This window comes from Phoca vitulina, unplaced genomic scaffold (assembly GCF_004348235.1).
Source record: "Phoca vitulina isolate PV1807 unplaced genomic scaffold, GSC_HSeal_1.0 scaffold16, whole genome shotgun sequence".
NCBI lineage: Eukaryota > Metazoa > Chordata > Mammalia > Carnivora > Phocidae > Phoca > Phoca vitulina.
The window spans coordinates 30889232-30908296 of NW_022589719.1; the positions used below are offsets into that span (position 1 = coordinate 30889232).

Genomic DNA, 19065 nt, shown 5'->3' on the forward strand with positions numbered 1-19065 from the left:
AAAAGAAGAGGATGGGCAAAGAAGACCAAAAAGGAAGAGTAGAGGAAAGGGTGGTTGGAAGCAAGAGAAGTTTCAAGAAATAGCACCTGCCTGACCCGAGCACTCTCTGCCCTGCTGTTTTATTGTGCTAGAAACCTCACCAGGTGAGAGCGTCAGGTGCTCCTGTGTCCCCCCCACCAGAGCACAAGCTCCGTAACAGCGAAGACTCTTTCGTCCACCACCATCCCTAACCCAGCACCAGCCCTCATCCAGCACCTTGGACAGCACCTGGCACACAGTAGGTACTCCGTAAGTACTTGTTAAGTGAGTTAATAAAAGGAAGTCGCATGGACCTAGCTAGAAGGGAGGCAGGGTTGGGAAGATTTTTGTTTGTTTAAAGGAGAATGGGATATCTACTCTGTGTTAGGCACTGTGCTATGCTTTTACAGATATTCTCTTATTTTCTCCTCTTAAGGACCCCAGTGCAATGGTTCCTTTTATAGATAATGAAACTGGGCTTCAAGGGGCTGAGTAAGGGCCTAAAGTCGCACACATGGTAAGTGGGAGAGCTGAGGTGTGAAGCCAGCTCTGCTGACTCCGAACACTACGCTCCTCTTGTCAATGTACCAGGACAGGAGGGGCAATGAAGGGGCTGACAGGATGGGAGGAAGGGAAGGACAGCAGTGGAGGGACCTGGAAAGGATGGGGAGGGGCCAGGAGGAGAGTGGGAGGGGCCTGGAAATGATGGGGGGGGCAGGAGGAGAGTGGGAGGGGCCTGGAAAGGTTAGAGCGGGGCCAGGAGGAGCGTGGGGGGGCCTAGAAAGGATGGGGGAGGGACCAGGAGTGGGAGGGGCCTGGAAGGGATGGGGCGGGGCCAGGAGTGGGAGGGGCCTGGAAAGGATGGGGAAGGGCCAGGAGGAGAGGGGGAGGGTGGAAGGGGCCCCCCAACCCCCAGGCCTCCTGACCTTTGCGCCCGTCCCTTTGGAAGTCCACGTGGCACCACTCGCCGTCGTTGACCTTGCGGCTAGACGCCCGCAGCTTGATGCCCCCAGAGCCCATGTCCAGCAGGAGGTAGAGGTAGCCGTCCAACAGCTCCATGGCAAAGTAGTCAGCCCGCTGGGCAGAGCTGTGGCTGCCGGCCCCGGCCCCAGCCCGCCGGCCCTGGCTAAAGAGCAGGAGCCCGTTGGGCTCAGTTGTGCGGAAGTCCAGGGAGATGGAGCCAGTGCGTTTGGCACTCCAGCGGGGCAGTGCCACGAAAGCCTCAGGACTCTCAAAGGTCACGGGGTCGAGGGCAGCCACATCCTCACAGCGGAATGACAGGTCCCCCTGCAGCTTCATCTTGGGGTCCCCTTCCTTTGCCAGGCGGGATAGTTCCAGCTTGAAGTCATTATTCTTATAGACCACCTGCAGGGAGGGGTGGGGTCAGGGATGAAGAAGCAAAAGCAGCTCAGGGCCTGGCCACTCCTGCCCAGCAGCAGCAGAAGCCACCATGGGACCCTGCCAAGGGGGCTGGGGGGCCTGCTCAGTGCCACTGGATCGCTGGCTTGGACCTCTGTTCTAGAATTTCATGCACAGAGGCTGTGAACAAACACCTCCCTTGCCCCACTTATGGTCTGTGCTCTGTCCTCTGGCCCAGCCTAGCAGGGCGGCCCTCAGTACCTGCTGAATCGGGGTTCATAATAATGGCAAGAGAATCACTGCTCACATCTAGTGGACATCTTCCAACTGACAAAGTATTTTTATTTATCCTCTTGTCTGCCCCTCACACCCACCTTGAGAAGTAGGTACTGACTACTCATTTTCCAGATGAGGAAACTAAGAATTAGACAGGCCGACAGACTTGGCCAAGGTCACAGAGCTAGTGGGTGGAAGAGCCAGGACCAAACACAGGTCTTTAGTCTTCACATCCAACATTCTTTCCTCTGCACCACTGCTGCCCTCGAGGGTCCTCGAGGGTCCTAGAGAGGATGGGGGACTTCAGAGGCTCAAGGAAATGAGAGAGGAGAAGCTTCTTGATGAAATCAATGGGGCTTAGGTTTTGAAGAGGGGAGGTCTCCCTGCACCTTGAAAGGAACAGAGGAACCAGGCCGTTGGCCAGCTCAGACTAAATCACACTGAAGACATGGACCAAAGGGTTTCCTGGCTGACCCCAGACCCTTCCTAGCCTTACTCACGTCCTTGAGGCAGCCCATAAAGTTGTTGCTGACGGGTGAGCCCGGCAGGTCAGCCGTGTTGGGACTGCCCCCAATGTAGAAGAAGTCATCTGAGCCCAGCATGGTGTAATCCTCCTGCGTGTAGCCTGTGGTGGTCAGGATCCCGTCCACTGAGATGGTCACCTGCCCAGCCCAGGGAGGGAGGGGGAGAGACAAGGAGACAACCGGCATCAACTCCCTGGGAAAAGCCACGGGCTGGGCAAGGGAGGGGCCAGGGGGCTGCGGGGGAGGGGGACCCCCCATTTTTATGTCTGCTTGTCTTGGAAGAGGAACAGTGGGGGGGAGAGAGGGAAGGCAGGAAAGGAGGTAGCACAAGATTTGATGGTTTCAGGGTGGGCTAAGTCCTGCCCCACAGCCCCCAACTCAGCAGGCAGAGGCCTGAAGGGTACTTGGGGGGCTCACCATGAAGAACAGCAAGAAGCAGTTCCTGGAAATGGCTCCAAACAGGAGTAGCGACCTCAGGACAAGGCCCCATTATGGGGGGATGCAAATGGCATCCTCACTTCCCTCCTCTTGAGGTGCTTTCTGGACCCTCATGTGATTTCAGAGCATCTCTCATAAAGGAGGTAGAGAATACCAGTTCTCCTTGGATCTTGGTGGCTTTGCCTCACCTGAGGCTGTCCCTTCAGGGCACTGAGGAGTCCTCTCAATCTGAGACCAACAGGGAAATGGGAGATAGCGAGGGCGTGCGGAACAGGAACTCAGATACGACTGGGGAGCATTGGAACTTCCTGGGGGACACAGAACGCCCCCCGGGGGCTGATTCCCACCACCACCACCCTAACATCAAGGGTTCCCACTGGTCCTTGCCTTCTTCCTGAGTCTGTCTCTTTATTCCCCAGGTCCCTCTGTATGCCGGTGGTTCTCTTGTCTCCCAAGGAGAGGGTAGCCCTTTATTTATCAGCCTGCCTTCTTTTCTTCGTTGTCTTCCCTACTAACACTGCCATCATTATTCAGGGGGTGTAGGCTAACCTCACGATACCTTAACCCTGGGCTGAAAAGTCAGCTAAGAAAGCAACGTGGGTAAGGAGGGGGGGAGTACCCGATGTTCCAAGGAGAGGACAGGGGCTCAGCAGTGACCTGGGGAAAGCAGAAGTGACCTTGGGGAGGAGTGACAGATGCAAGGAACTCTCTGTCTACCCCCTCCCCAGACAAATGCCCACCTGGCCCCTGAAAAGTTTAGCCATAGGAGCAGCCCGCAAGGGCTCCAGAGACCCGGCAAGACTGTGGGGGAAGAACCAAGGGCTTCGGGACCATGAGCGCCCCACTGTAGGGAAGCTGTGGCTTAGGATGGTCACCTGGGAAGAGCAGGCAGGCTCCTACAGGAGACATCAGGAAGCTGGCTCACAGTGAACCCAACACTGTGCTTCCGCAGACCACAGCTCACCCCCACTTCCCAGTCCCCAAAGATGCTTCAGGACCCTCTTTTCAGGCACAGTCTGGAGATTTGGGCCTTCCAGTCACATCCTGTGATGTCCCCACCCACACCAGCCCATACGCACATGCCACCAGCCATCTTCCTGAGCCTGGTCTCCAGGGTTCCATTGTCATGGGGTGGGAAGAGGATGTTAGGAACTCCGAAAGAACATGGGCACAACGAGGCAAGGGGAGCTTCCCCCACAGGGCCCTCGAGTCCTCCTCACTCACAGTGAGTGGGGGTAGAGCTGAGCAGAATGAGGGCTGAAGGGGCCCCCTCCTGGGAACCATCAAACCTTGTGCTGGGGGGACTAGGTTCAAGGACAGAAGGTCTATGTGGGAGGCGGCAGTTTGGCTTTTGAGTCTTATTTTGAGGGGAGGGCTGGTCATTATTGTTTATTTCTTCCCTCAACCCACCTAAGGCTGGGAAGTAGGGATTGGGGTGGGAAAGGGAAGTATCAAAGTATTAGTCACAAAAACATGCATACAAGATTAGGATGGGCAGAAGGGGGCTGGGGAAAGGGAAGAAGGGGACTGGGGTGAAGGGGTGGGATAGGACAGGGAGGGGTGGTAGGTGAAGGGGTCTCCCTAGGGCAAATTCAGCTCTGTCCCACCCTGCACCTCCACTCTTGATGCCACACCGAGACCTGGAAATAGGCCACTAATTAGTTCCTGAGCCTGTGTCTGGTCACCCCAGCTAGACGGTCAGCTCCTGAAGGGTAGGTATCTGGCCTGACATGTCCCTGTAACCACATTAATCCCAGCACAATCCAGGGACACATCATGGTCGTTAAAGGCGAACATCAAGTCACCTCGTGACCCAGAGAAACACTGGGCTCTCCCTGCCTGTGTCCCATCTATAAGCCCAACACCTCAGGAGCCTTGAGTGGACAGAGCCTCCATCCTCTGAGACTGCTCTAATCAGGTGCCCTTGCTTCTGTGCATGCAGGGGGAGGGCCCCGCTGGCCCCCAAGTTCCTCAGGAGGAGGCTTCCCTGGCCTCCTCAGCCTTCCAGCCCCCCTAAGCCACTCAGCTGTGTCCTCCCTCCTGGGCCCCAGCAGCTATTTTCTTCATCCTATGGGCTCTCTTTGGCCCAGTCCATGCAGTGAGCTCATCTGCCTTTGCCATTCTAGAGTTAGAAGGACCTGACCTGTGGGGAACACCCTCCTCAATTCCCCTTCAGACTGGGCGCGAATCTGACCTTGCCCTCTACGGTTTTATGCAAATCCCTGCCATGTGGTACCCCTTTTGGAAAAGGGCTGCCTTAATCATCCTCCTATCCATCCCCCAAATTCACAACTATTTTTTAGAGCAGCCCTGGCCCAGGGGCTGAGGGAGAGGGTCGCAGGAGACAGGGTGACATACGGAGGTGCACGGAGGAAGGGGGGGTCAGCCTGGGGGTGGAGGAAGTAGAAGGAGAAAGAGGGAGACGGGCACTAGGTGGAAAGGAAGCCAAGAGTAGGGGGAATGGAGGACAGTATCTGGGGAAGGCAAGGAGGGAGATGACGGAGATTAGTAAAACCCGACTGTTCCCTCAGACAAATCAAAGTCCAGACACAAAAATGGCGGTTCGTTAGTAAAAGCAGGAAACAGGGGCGTAATTCCCCCGTCCCCCTCCACCCCAGGGGTTCGTGATGCCCCTGCCCCCCAACCCCCCCTCCCCGCGCAGCTTCTGGAAGGGGTGGGGCCGGCGGGGGAGGAGGGCAGGGGGGGCCGTGCGACAGAACAGCCTCTGCAGCTGGGACACATGCAGGTTAGAGGGCCAGGGTTGGGAGCCAGGCCCAGCAGGAGAGGAGAGAGAGAGGCAGCCGCAGGTGAGAGGGCATGCGGGGTCAGGGGAGATGGGGAAGAGCAGAGATGGAGGCGAGGAAGCTGTGGGTGCAAGGAGAAGCTTCCTTCCAACGGAGGAGGAGAGAGGAGCCACCGCTAGGACAGAGACATTTATGGGTTGAGAAAGAAAGGGAAGGGACATGAGGCTCAGATCTTCCTCACCAGAGGGTGACTCAGACACTCGTTCCCACCACCCATTCACTACTGATCACTGACCCAGACACACCTGCTCACACACCACATCCTGCTGGGGGCAGCGGGAGAAGTCCTGACCGGCTCATTTCCAAGCATCCTCCTTTCGGTCACCAGGACCACGGCTAGCACCCGAGACACAGCAGACACTCGGCACCCAACCCACACCAACACATCAACCCGGACTGCCAGGGCCCTGAGTGAGGACTGAGGACGCCAACGGGAATGAGCCATAGCTCTGCCCTGGAACAGCCATGCGCAGCCGGGAAGAAGGGGTGAAGCACCGAAGACACGGGAGCCCAGCCTCCCTCCACACCCCAGGAGCATGGAGTGTGGCTGGAGGTGGCTGCAAGAGGCAGCCTCTGACCTGGGCGGGGTCTCAACCCTCCCTGCTGGGCCCACCTCTCTTCTGCTCTGCTCTGCCTGTCTGCTCGTAGGCAGGCTGGTGGGATGTGAACCCGGGTCCTGGCCATACCTGTCCCCACAGGCACACTCCATGCCTGTCCTGACCCAGGAAGAAAGGCTGAGGAAGAGGGAAAGCCCCTCTGGCACCATCCAGCGCCTTTCCCAGCTGCCTGCTAGGATCACAGGGTCACTGACCTCCTTGGGAGGGGGACTTATTCAGGGGAGAATAAGATGGAGGGCCGATGTTTTTGACTTGTGGATGGGCTAGATGGGTTTCTGGGATTTTGAAGGCCATCCACACTGTATGCAAAATTGTCTCATTTGTCCATTACTATCATCAAATTCTCAAAGGGTTCTAGAAGCCAAAGGTGGTTAAGAACAACTAGTTTAGGAAGAAGGCCCGGGCCTCCCCTTAAGATTAAGTGGGGTGGGGGCGCCTGGTGGCTCAGTCGTTAAGCGTCTGCCTTCGGCTCAGGTCATGAGCCCAGGGTCCTGGGATCGAGCCCCGCATCGGGCTCCCTGCTCCGCGGGAAGCCTGCTTCTCCCTCTCCCACTCCCCCGGCTTGTGCTCCCTCTCTCACTGTGTCTCTCTCTGTCAGATAAATAAATAAAATCTTAAAAAAAAGATTAAGTGGGAGGAGTAGGGCATGGAGACAGGACGGCTGAGGGAGGCCGTGCAAGCCTGCCACCTGCTCAAGTCCAGCCATCTGTTTGGGGCAGGGAGAAGCTAAAAGGAGAATCAGGTTGAAAAGATTCCCAGGAAAGTGATTTGGCCAGCAGTTATAGCCCTACAGCAACTCCTGACGTCTGGATTTGATAAGGTTTGGGGCTAGAGGGGAAAGACTTCAGGTCAGAAACCGTGAGTTCCTCTCGCCTTTCCCATTTTCCAGAACAATCTCTGCCTCTCATCTGTAAAAGGGGTGTAACTACCTCCATCACTCGTACTTCAGGCTGATGATGTGGATCGACTGAGATAACAGAAGTGAAGGCACCGGACCCTCCATAACTGCTATGTGCCCCCCCGAGCTGTCGCTGGGCCTCAGTTTCCCCTTCGGTTAACTGACAACAGTCTCTGCCTGATGCCTCAACCTAGGCATTTGTCAAGTTTAAATTATATGCAGGATGTGAGAGCTATTTAAAAGAATCAGAGACCCCAGTATGTGTCTTTGATTATTATTATTATTACAAGAAAACTATTATTATTTTTACAAGAAAACTTCCATCATCCTGACCACACCTGACCCAAACCTCTCAACATACTGGCCTTTTTGGTCTGTATCCACCCTCTCCCCCAAGGAGAAGCGCTCCAATAACAAGAAAAGAGACCTTATAAAAATGAGTTAGTAAAAATAAATTCAAAGCCAACTGGAACTGGGGCTGAGGAATGCCTGGGAGTAACAACAGGGTGAACCCTGTCTCTTTTGGGGCCCCATGCTCTGAGTCTAGTCTTCCCCTGAAAAGGCTGATCCCCAGGGACAGGTTTTCGAGGGTTTATGAGGCTCCTCAGGCCACCAGGAGGCAATCAGCCCTGATCATCAAGCAGTGATGCTCACACCGTAGACTTTAAAAACGTAGAATTTAGCAGGAACGTTCCTTGCCAGGGCTGAAACCAGACAAGGCTGTTTGCCTCTTAACCAACTTAACCACGTTCCTCCATCTTTCCTCCTCCTCCCCAGGCCAATTCCTGAGGCATTCTGGGGTTTCATGCAGTTATTTTGAGACTGATTCCTAAGAAGGGATGGTAATAGGATCTCCTGTGGGGCCAGAGATGCTGTATTCTCCAGGGTTTGCTATGGGAAGGGAATCACTTCTTTACAAAACATCCTCACCCTGGAAACACTGAGATAGATAATCAGTTAACATGTTATAAAGATGAATAAAATTATAATTTCCTTTACAGAGTACAGACGCTTTCTCTCCCATTACCCTGCTTGATCTTCACACTGACCCCATGAAATAGCCAATGTATATTATCAGCTGTTCAGTAGATGAGGAAACTGAGCTTTGGCCCAAGCCCATGTGGTCAATTTTTAACTGAACCAAGACCAGAAGGAAGGTCTACGGAGTCCTTATTCTCAGATGGTTTTGCCCTGGTGTTTGGGGTGTGCCACATGGGTTTATCTTGCCTCCTTTCTGTCCCCAAAGTCACAGGTTGGCTGTCCAGGGAGGCTCTGCAAAGAAAGAGTTCCAAATGCCCAGCTCCTGGCCTGGCTGGAGGGGTGGACAGAAGCTAACTTCTAGAAGCAGCCGCTGGAGAGCAGAGCCTGTGGGTGGCATGGCGCCGGGACCACCACTTGGCTCTACTAGAACACCAGGATGACTGGGAGTGACCAGAAGAGGTCTTGGATGGGGAAGGGCTGGGATGACTGCGGCTGTGGGCACTGCCTCGGGGACAGGGCAGAGGACAGGACCACCACGGGTCTGTGCGTGAAGGGAAACACGGCCCGTGGAAGCATCAGGACAGGCCAGACATAGCCTCACAGGTGGAGCCCCTGGGGAGGTCGGGGAGCCGCTCTGACTGGGAGCCCAGCTAGCAAGCTTCCCTCATGGCCAGCCAGGCAGCCTCACAGATCAGGGAGGCTGGGAAGGCCAGGCAGCTGCCCCAAGCAGCGCGGGCCCCACGGGAGCAGACACGTCCATCTGCGGGGTCCCCAGCCTGGTGCTCAATCACTCTGCATTATTAATAGGCGATGACTAACTGCCTGCCGCTGCAGAGCTGGGACGGGCAGGCGCGAGGGAATCCCAGGGGATGGCACCAGCACAGCCGCCAGGCACACACGCCGAGGCGAGGCGGGGAGCAAAGGGCCCGCCCCAGCTCCTGCCCTGCTCCTGCCCATCACAGCCCAAGACTTGAGGGCCGGCCCCCACTGCTCCCCCCCCCCCCCCCCAGAGCCCTGCCCAGGGTCAAACCTCCGCACCGTCCCACAGCCCGCAGCTCACACCAGCGTTCACACGTGTGGAGTCCCCAGCAGAAGCCCACAGACACACAGCACAGTCTCCCACTAACACCCCCTAAATGTCACACCAACATTTACCCACAGTCGCACCCACACACCAACACACACCAGCTGCGTTTACACGGACACCCACACCGACACTCACCGGGACTGAGCCCAACCCAAACAGAGGAGTTTGGCAACACGGAGCCCCACTTCACCCCTCCTGCACCTCCTCCTCTCATCCCCTCACCAGGGAAGGTAACCACCCCGTCAGAGGCCATGCGGGACAGGCAGGGGGACGGAGGTCAGGGGAGATGGGGGGGCAGAAGGAAGACAGTGTGAAACACAGTGTTAGTCAGAACAGCAGAGCGGTGGGGGGAACTGGCCGCTATCCCTCCTGCGGGGAAAAGACCATTCATGCCATGCAAATGTTGGGGGAGACAGAACCACGAACCCTCAAGGCTGAGGAGGGAGGGAGGGGATGTCACCTCTTCCCTGGCAGCCAGCATAGGACAGTGCCCAAACTGGTATGAACTGGTCCCGGGCCGCTCCGCATCTCCCAGGGCCATTCCCCCACCTCAAGGAATCTGCCCAGCTGGCTGCCACTGGAGGCTCAGCCCCAGCCCCCCCACTCCCAGCTGGAGGGGCCTGTCCAGGAGCTGACAGTGACCAGAGCGTAGCATGTCATGGGATGGTGTTTTCCATGGATTTTCAGGAGACCAAGAAAGAAACTAAATCAAAGAGAAAAAACGAGGGAGCGGGGGGTATGGGGGAAAAGGAACAAAATAAAGCAATAGAAATCAGCAGCCTGGCATCGGGGCTGGTCTAACCAGAGCCGATGAACATGGGGCCTGCCCCCGGGTCTCTCTGGCCAGGAATCTGAATTCAGGAGTCAGGGTTAGGGCAGGGACAGGCCAAATTCCTCGATTTCCATTTGTCTTTTGGATTTGAGTTTGGGCCAAAAAAGAAAGAAAAGGGAAAGAGGAAAACTAAAAGAGAGAAGCAAAATCTAAAGATTGTCCAGGACGCCAAAAACAATCGGAAGAGCAAAACAACCAAAACCAAATGGGGAAAGGAACCAACAAAAGAGGGAGAATCGAACAGTTAAAAAAACCCACGGCAAACCAAACGGTAAGACAATTAGAGTGATATCTACCAGATAATGCAGTTTGTTTACCATAGCGTGTCCAATCCCTGCGTGCTTCACCGGAGATATGGGGGAGGGGGTGGGGGGGTCAAAAAAAAACAACAACAACAACAAAGACAACAACGAAAGAACAGAACGAAAAGAAAAGATAAATAAAATGACCAACTGTGAAACTCAAGGAAGGAGGAAAAATATATATCCATATATATTTGGTTGGTGGTTCAGACCCTCCCACCTTAGGCTCAGCTAAAACATTTTGTTTAAAGAAAATTAAATTATAATGGGAGGGAGAAATAAAACATACAAAAAAATTAAATCCCTTCTTCTCCCAATCCCCCCTCCCAACCCCTCCTCTGGATTCCTCTGCCCCCCCAACCCCTCCCGGAAGAGCCGGCTGCAGAGAAGGGGAACAGTTAAAGACCTTGGTTAGTAGAGAAGAAAACAACAAAAGAACTGGACCAGGAAAGCAAAGACTTAAAGATGGCCGACATTCCGCAATGAGACAGAAAGGTTAGTTCGGTTTTTCACTCATACCTCACCCCACCTGTCCCTGCCATCCCTTGGTCCCCTGGGTTATAAGCGTGTTAGTAACACACACAGAGTCGGCAACGGGGTTTTCCAACAGAGGGTGAGAGAGGGAAGGCAGGGGGTTAAGAAGCAGACCCAGTTATGCAGTATTAGTAAGTCCTTTCAGCTGAAATGTTAGGGAGTTGAGGGGAAGGAAGGGTAGGGGGACAAGGGATGCGAGAAAGGGATGGGCTATTGACTCAGGTAATGGACAATGGCTTGTTGGCTAACTGGTCAACCAGATGGCCTTCTAGAGAACTGGCCAACTGGCTGACCAGTGACCATATCGAGTTAATGGGTTAACTGGTTGGTGATGGGCCAGCTGGCTGTCAGGCTGGGAGAAGGTGGCCAACACCCCTAGAGAATCACAGGACTGGCTAGAATGAGAGGCAATTTCATTTGGAGGCAAAGGGAAGAGGTTCCCAAGGAGCATAGGAAGGGATGTAGGGGTCTGCTTTTCCTGGGCAGGGAGGATAGGCAAATCGATCCAGGGAGTCATGGAGGGAAGGGGGCAGGTTCTCTTTTATTGTTTCTCTTCCTTGAGAAAAGCAGAGAGATAAAGTTGCCACCAGAACAGAGAAAAGGAAACTTTGCCCTCCATGGGCTGGCAGAGGGCTCATGTTCACGGCATATCTCATTCCTCTCCTTCCTCTCTCCCACTCATCACTGATCCCTCCTTCCTGCCTAATTTGACTTTCCAGAACCCATTTTTCCCCCCTAAAGTTCCCCAGGTTCTTCAAATACCGCACTCTCGGTCCCTTACGCTCCTCTGGGCAGCCACCCATCCTGGAATAAAGTGCCCGCACCACCATCCCTGCAAGCCCCTGGAATTGGTAAGGCTTTCCCAGCAGCCCAGCCTCCTTCCATGCACACCCACAGACCCCTGAGCCTCCACTCCCCCCAGCCAGCACCAGAAATCCATATCCCCCACACACCACACCATAAAAAGGAACACAGAGGCCCACCCACCTCTAAAACCCCTCACTCCTCCCTAAGCCATAAGCCAGCTTCTTCTATCCCAGTCTCTAGAGTCCCCACCCCCATGTGGCCCTGTTTATTTTCTCTTCTCAAGGCTAAAGGCAGAGGCAACAATCACCTTCCCAATAACCCTTGTCATTGTGGAGGAGAAATCAAAGGGACTGAGGCAGCTTCGCAGAGGGTATCAGAAATGGTGGGACACTATTGCTCCATGTCCATTAAACACTAAACTGCACACCCGAGAGTGTGATTTCAAGAAGTATTCTAGGGACAGATCCATTAGTTACAGCATTATTATCACTGGTGGGCGCAGGACTAATTCAGAAAGACAATTAATAAGGGCCTCGTATAATGAAAAATAACAGAATTCTATATTTAGCAGCTAGAAGAAGTGCCGGATAACCAATATCAATTATTAGGGATGCAGAAGCAGTTTACATAACGGGAAGGCAAGAGTCGAATGTCAGGTGCAGTGACCAGTGAGAGGGGCTAACCCACGATACGAGAATTAGTACTGCTGGCTGGTGGGACTGTCACGAAGTGAAGAGGCCAAACAGTCAGGACAAGGGACAATTAGTTTCAGGGCAGCTAAATCAGTTGCACCCAAAAAGGTAAGAGTTGTCTGATATCCCTGACTAGTTTAGCAATGCAGAAAAAAAAGGCGTGGGGGGGGGGGGGGGGTTGGGGATTAGATGTAAAAATCCAACTACTATTATTCTTTTTGAACTAGAACTGGTTGCAGAGACTAAAATTAAAAAAAAAAAGAAAGTTTTCAACTTTCTTGGACAACTTTAATTCTTAACAAGTAGAACAGCGAATTCAGAAACAGGATTGAGAGGAAAGAGAGGTGAGTTCAAAGCCTGGGCCTGCCGCTAATGTCAGGACATCCTGGCTTCCTCTGAAAAATAGCAAGGTTGGAGTAGGTGAGGCCGTGGCAGGTCCAGAACCCAAAACCCAACGCGACTGTGGCCAAATTAACTAGAGTGGAGAGGGTACTGGAAGCCATTCCTGGCGGCCTGTGACACAGCACAGGGAAGGGGTCCACAGCAGCCCGTGCCTTCCGGAATGCCAGGATGCGGAAGACTATGGCCTCCCACTAGCACATGAGTGGTAAAGGCTCTTCCCCACTCTAGAAACAGAGGGTTCCTGGAGTCCAAGAGCACAAGAATGACAGCAAAGGAGGAAGGAAGAAGGCATCAAGTCATGGGGGGGCAGGGGGCTTAGCCATTATATCCAGGGGCAACTCAGCCCCCTCCCTACCTTGAACTCTGGCTGTAGCTCTGACCCCTCAAGAAAGCCAAGACGGGGACTCTACACACAAATCATAAATCACAGAACTCTGGATGAAGGCAACCTTCACAGAGCTTGAGGAAGAGCAGCTCAGGACAGAGAAGAGGCGCTCACTCTACTCACGGATCGCGGGGACCCATTTTTCAGAGAGGTACTCAGAACGCTCAGATGGTTTCGAGATTCGGGAACATCCAAGAATGGCAGATCCACAAGACAAATTACGAATTCGAGCAGCCTTTGCACTTTGCACCAGCGACAACAACCAGGCTCTCCCTGGGAGGCAGGAAAATGGGCGTAGCTTCGAAGTCAGACTGACTTCAGACTTCCAGTCCTACCCTTTCCTAAGTGGATAATGGGGGGGGGGGGTTGGGTGGCAAGCTCTCTAACCTGTGGAGTCTCCATTTGCTCATTGATAAAATGGGAATATGTCCCACTGCACAGGATGGTTCATGAAAATTAGGTGAGATACAAAAAAGAAAAGAGATTGTCAGTGTCTTCCAAGAAACGCTGTGAAAAGAAGGAACACAGTCCTGAGACAATTCAGAGGGGTGGAGGGAGAGGCTTTCTTTCCTCTGGTTTGTAAGGGAAGAGGAGTTGTTCCCAGGGCATCAGAGGCAGTTCAATATTCGGGTGAAATAGATCGGCTGGGTCCTCATGTCCAAAATCTCACCAACCAGCTTCAAGAAAGCGCCTAAACGAACCAGAAAAATGCTTGAAAAAGAGCTACAAATGCACACTAGCTGCTGGTTTTAAGCCCTCAAGAAGGGGACCACCTGGTAGAGAGAAGAAATGAACACGAATATTGACCACGCGGAAGGAATGTGATGACAGGGCGGGAACGCAGTGTCTCATCGGCAGTGTCTCCCCAGGGGGCCTGAGGGGACACGCTGTCCTTGGTTGAGAACCACAGCTCTAGGGATGACAGGAGCCCCCCAAAAAACAGGCAAGGACTCGAAGGGCCTGGTAAGGATGGACTCGGCCACAGACTGGGCCTTGAGTGGGGACAGTGAGTCCAGAGCACAAGCCCGAGGCTGACCTTCTCGGGGATCGTCACAGTGACCAAAACAGGACTGCGCCTCACATGTATGGATGTGGATCCCTCCAGAAACCCTTCCTAAACAGCACTCTCAATCAAAATCTTTGTACAGACACCCTCTTTGGCCCTGAAGGCCTGTATTGGGGTCACCATGACCGGACTCTGCTCTGACCCATCGTAAAAGAGACCAGGGAGGGGGGGAAGGGCGCCTGGGTGGCTCAGTTGGTTAAGTGTCCGACTCTTGATTTCAGCTCAGGTCATGATCCTGAGATCGAGCCCCATGTTGGGATCCGTGCTCAGCTGGAAGTCTGCTTGAGATTCTCTCTCCCTCTCCCTCTGCCCCTCCTCCCACTCAGGTGCACGCTCTCTCTCTCTCTCAAATAAATAAATAAATCTTCAAAAAAAAAAAAAAAAAGGCCAGGGGGAAGTGATTTTCAGCAGTTACCAGCCTGAACCCCCGACTCTGGGAGCCCGAGGAAGAGGCCACCGTGGGTCACTGTCTACACTCAGTACTGCTGAGGCCAGACCTCATCCGCCTCCCCTAGTCTCCTCTTGGTGACTCTCAAGCTCCTAGGACTTTTAAGGTCCCTGCTGCTCCCTTGGCACTCGTGTAGCTTTGCTCTGCTCACTTTTAACAGACTTCTCCTGTCTCCTCAGGAGCCGAAGGGCTGGGAGGGCGTGGACTGCCTTTTTTCCCTCTGTACCCATTGTGGATGCACAATACGTTTGTTGACCAGCAACACGTGGATGGGGACCCTGGGCTTGCAGCGTGTTGCCAGAGGTCAGTACCGGGTGACAGCACCGGTCCTGCGGAGGGAAAACCAGCAAGAAGCACCAAAACAAGCCCTCCGCCCCCCAGCAGGCACTGTGTGTATGGCACCTACAAGTAGGACGAATGTATGGGACACACTCAAGTGCGCTCAGACAATAGAGACAACACAGGACCGCCCTCCCACGGGGTCAGAGAACGATGTGACGTGAAGCAAGGCATGGCACCGGGCTTGGTACCCCATGGAGGATGGGGAGCACAGAGAACAGGCCCATAGGTAGGAGCCCCACAGCCACGGCGAGCAGCAGGCTCAGGAGAGAGCAGCAGGATTAGTCACAGAGGCCTCCCAGCAAGGTGGAAGGCGCCAAAGGAGGAGGATTCCCCATTCAGTCATCCCCCAGTGGTGGTGAAGAACAGGTAGGAAGAGTGTGAGGTCAGCCAGGATCCCCACTCCCACGGAGGAGCCCGTCAGGGAGGACGGGGGGAGAAGGAGCATGGCGAGGACTATGAGGAGGAGAGGCAGCGGAAGGCTAGCTGCCGCACAGCTAGAACTAGGAAGTACAGAGAAGGTAACTAGCAAGAGGAGGCCTAACCCAGCAGTGGTTAAGTGCCTCCCGGGACAGAGACAGTCCACGTTTCTGGCAGCACTCAGCCTGCTGGAAATGGAGCTGGATGAGCTTCCCAGCCACTCGCTGCGAGAGAAAGCAGTGCATCCAAGAGAAAAGGACCAGCAGAAGCCCGGGCCCCTGGCTCCTGCCTGAGTGAACAGAAAAAGGAGTCAGGAGGTGAAGACAAGCATCACTGGATGCACAGTGGCCCCGCTGGGTTTGAAAAAGTGTCTGGCTGGGACTCTGCTTGAGGCAGGAACTTGCAGGACCGGAACAGGGGGTTGGGAGTGGGGTGTCAAGCAGAAGCCTGGCCAGAGAGATGGCCTCACCCACCGTAGCCACCCTGGGCCTTATAAGTGGCATGGAGGCCACCACGAAGATGGTAGAGCTGATGCCCTCTCCAGGCAGTCCATCTGGGAGCCAGAGCTGAGGAGCCACCGCAGAGATGAATCTCGTCCTTCCTGCAGGGGCTGACCCAAGGGCCTCCTCTGGGCTCCTGCAAGGGGCCCCCGGGGGCCACCGAAAGATCGCCGTGGGCTGCTGGGCCCGCCGGGAAGAGCAAGGAGAAGGAAGTGTGCAGCCCTGAGGAGAGGCGGGGCCAAGCACGCCCTGCAGTCCTGCTCTCCTCACACCTGCCACACATCGACCCTGCCCGGACCCCATCCCTGCCTCTGCTCTAGAAAGGCCCTGCCTGAGGGCAGGCCGCACTCTGTCCCCACGTGTACATCTGCGCCCTTCCGCCCTAGAATCAGGGTACCCACAGCTACTATGCCAGGCCAGAGCCTTTCCACAGGCTCCCAGGGCCCACCCACCCAGGCTCTACCGCCCTCCTCCCATCTCCCAAATTGCCCTCCTGCCAGGTCACCTGACTTCTTAGCCCGGGGCCCTTGAAACCCTAGCAGCGGCCACCAGTGTGAGCCAGGCCCTTTCCCTTCCCTCAGGCCCCCGCCCCAGGCAGCTCTGCAGACTCCTCTCCACTGGGCTTCCTGTTGCTTGCAGCCTGCCCGCGGCTCCGCGCTCCTGGGCCCTCACACCCCAAGCCTGGAACTTCTCCAGAAGCACACCTCATGGGCCAGGCCCTGAGGCCTCACACCCACAGCGCAGGCTGCCCCCTCGCCACGCTCCCGTCTGCCCCAGCACAGCTGCCCTCCCCCACCCCACCCCCGCCTCCTTCTCGCGCCCCCTACCTGGCGCAGGTTCCGGGTGACCCGGACGTCGTGCCAGGCGTTGTCGTTGAACTTGCCGTTGACGGGTTCCACGAGGGCCTCGAAGGCTCCTGAGCCCAGGTTGATGACCAGCCAGACAGCCCCAGACTTGAGGGACAGGTTGACATAGTCGGCCGACTTGCCCGTGTGCAGCATCAGCCCGTTGCGCTGCAGCGTGCGGAAAGCCAGCGTGATCTCGTCCGTGCTGCTCTGGATTGGGTTGTGTGACAGGTCGTAGCAGAAGAACTCGTTGCCTTTGAAGGTCGCCACGAACTCCTCCTTGCCTGGATGCCGCGGTGTGGGGAAACGGGAGAGGCTGAGTGGGGCTGGGCATGCCAGACCTCCCGCGGCCCCTCCAACGGCCCGGGGCGCGGGTCCTGGGCGCTGGCGGGAGCCCCACAGCCCCCTCTGCAAGCTTCAGGCCCTCTTCCATCCCCCCCCGCCTGTCCACCCTCCTCTCTGGACCCGGACGTCTTGACTGTCAGAAGTCCACTTCGCCCGTGTCCATTTCCAAAGCGGGAGGCTGCTAAGTGGCTCTCACACTGACAACTGACAATTTAGCTGCCACGGGGCCAGGAAAAGCGGACGTGGCACTCTCTCCTCCCTCGCCAACCCTCCATCGGCCACTCCCCTGAACAAAGGGATGCGGAAGAGCCTCCACCTGCCTTCTCCCTGGAGTGCCTCCCCTAAGGCTGGGGCACGAGGGTCTCCTGAGCGCAGCCCGCCTCCCACCCCTGCCCCTTCTCTGGTGATGGTCATTCTCAGTGCCCGGGGCAGTTTCAGGCCTCTTGTGGGGGGATGGGAGCAGCAGGCCTGTTAGGCGGCAGGGAGCAGAAGAGGAGGCTGGGGAACGGTGGGGTGGGGTAAGGCACTGGGAAGGCACGGGAGGACAATGCAGGTGACAGCGATATGCACCGGGGAGCCGTGGGCCAGCGGGTGAGGCTTATACCGATGACCGCAGGCCGGCTACCGTCCCTGCCCCATCTTCTACTCCAACCTGAGAGGCGAGTGCAGACGGGCCCTAGGCGGAGAGCCTCTGAGGGGCCCAGAGGGCAGGGGTAGGCCCCCTGAAAGCCAGCAGATGGCTGTGGGTCTTGTGCGCGTGTGCGTGCGTGTGCGTGCATGCGCGCGTGTGTGTGTGAGCACCTGGCACAGGGCTCCCTCCAAGGGCACTTTTCAAGCAGAAGCAAAAAAAGACTGGGAGACGCTAGGGATTTGTAGCGTCTGTAAGTGGGTGACAAGTGACAGGACAACAGCTGTGCAGAGGGACGTTGGGGTCCCAGCCCCACACCTCCACAAGCTAGAGCACACACAGGAGGAAGAGAACGGGACATGGAGTCAGGGCAGAGCAGAGGACCTGGACAATGACAGGGACTCACTTCTCCCCAACACACAGAGCTGCAATGGCTCATCCCTCATGTCACAGGGTGAATGAGGGTGGGGATGGCCGGCCTCAGGCCCTCATGAGCGCAGGGGTTCTCAGTCTAGGCCACCAGGCCCAGGAAGGAGCAGGGCGCAATGCCAGGGCGCACGTACAGCCCTCTGAAGACACCTGTGCCCCTGTGAGCCTGGCCACAGTAGCAAGCACCACGTGTGGGAGCGGCCGCGACCCGGGTGCGCTTCCCGCAGATGCCCCTCCCCGGCACACAACAGCCCTGCTTCTCTCCCTCCGGGCATGCTGCCCATAGACTCCATCCTCACTGCCTCTGGGTGCCAAGGCACCAGCTGCTGCCCCAGAGCCTGGCACCGCACCCACTGCAGCTGGCAAGGCCCGGTTTCCTGAGGCCACAGGGCCGCGAAGCTGGTGGGGGCAGGAGCAACAGGGGACAGTTGGAACCCCACTCTGCCTACCCTCGGGCTCCAGCGAGAAGGGCCAGAAAACAAAGGGGAGACAGGCAGAGACAGGAAGGGGACGTGGGGAAGAAGGGCCACGCAGAGGGGGACCACAGAGAGGGGGAAAGATGGCCATCGGGGGCAGAAGGAACATGGAGCCGGCTCAGAGCTCGGATGGAGCAAGAGGTGACAGAGTGAAGCAGCTGGTTAAAGACAAGCAGCGAGCCGAGGGCGGGCAGGAGAGGGGGACGGAATGGGGCCAGCAAGGAAAGGGGGACAGGGGCCTCCAGGGAATGGAAGCCAAGGCTTTCTCGGGGCCTGGCCATTTCCATAGCAACCAGGCCTGCTGCCCAAGTTCTGGCAGAGCCAGGGGGCTCAAGGACCAGAGAAGGGGACGTGTTTGACCTTGGGTTTGCCACACGTACTAGTCCTTCCCAGAAGCCAGGCCTCCCCTCCTGTTCCCTCACCTTCACTGCAGTCAAAGGAACTATCATTAAAGGGACAGTCAAACAGAAAGAAAGAATAAAGCAATCACGTGAAGAAGTGATGGGGACAGAACAAAAGAGACCAGAGAGGAGGGCCAGGGGCTGGACCACAGCTGCCAAGGCGAAATGAAGAAACACGGCCATTCCTCGATTCCTCTGGGCCCTGCCTGGGA

At 56.0% G+C, this 19065-nt stretch overlaps 1 protein-coding gene across 13 annotated transcripts in view; it reads right to left on the minus strand.

Annotated features, from left to right (window-relative positions):
- Window positions 1-19065, minus strand: part of NRXN2 (neurexin 2) — a 97281-nt gene that overhangs the window by 57197 nt on the left and 21019 nt on the right. For 7 of the 13 annotated variants that reach the window (XM_032414358.1, XM_032414352.1, XM_032414347.1 and 4 more), the window contains exons 5-8: window positions 16557-16858; window positions 10131-10175; window positions 2154-2315; window positions 945-1383 (exon numbers count right to left, since the gene is read on the minus strand). In XM_032414358.1, the coding sequence (XP_032270249.1) occupies window positions 945-1383; window positions 2154-2315; window positions 10131-10175; window positions 16557-16858 (948 nt within the window). The remainder of the gene's footprint in view (window positions 1-944; window positions 1384-2153; window positions 2316-10130; window positions 10176-16556; window positions 16859-19065) is intronic. The other 6 variants (XM_032414350.1, XM_032414354.1, XM_032414359.1 and 3 more) reach the window with 2 other exon arrangements.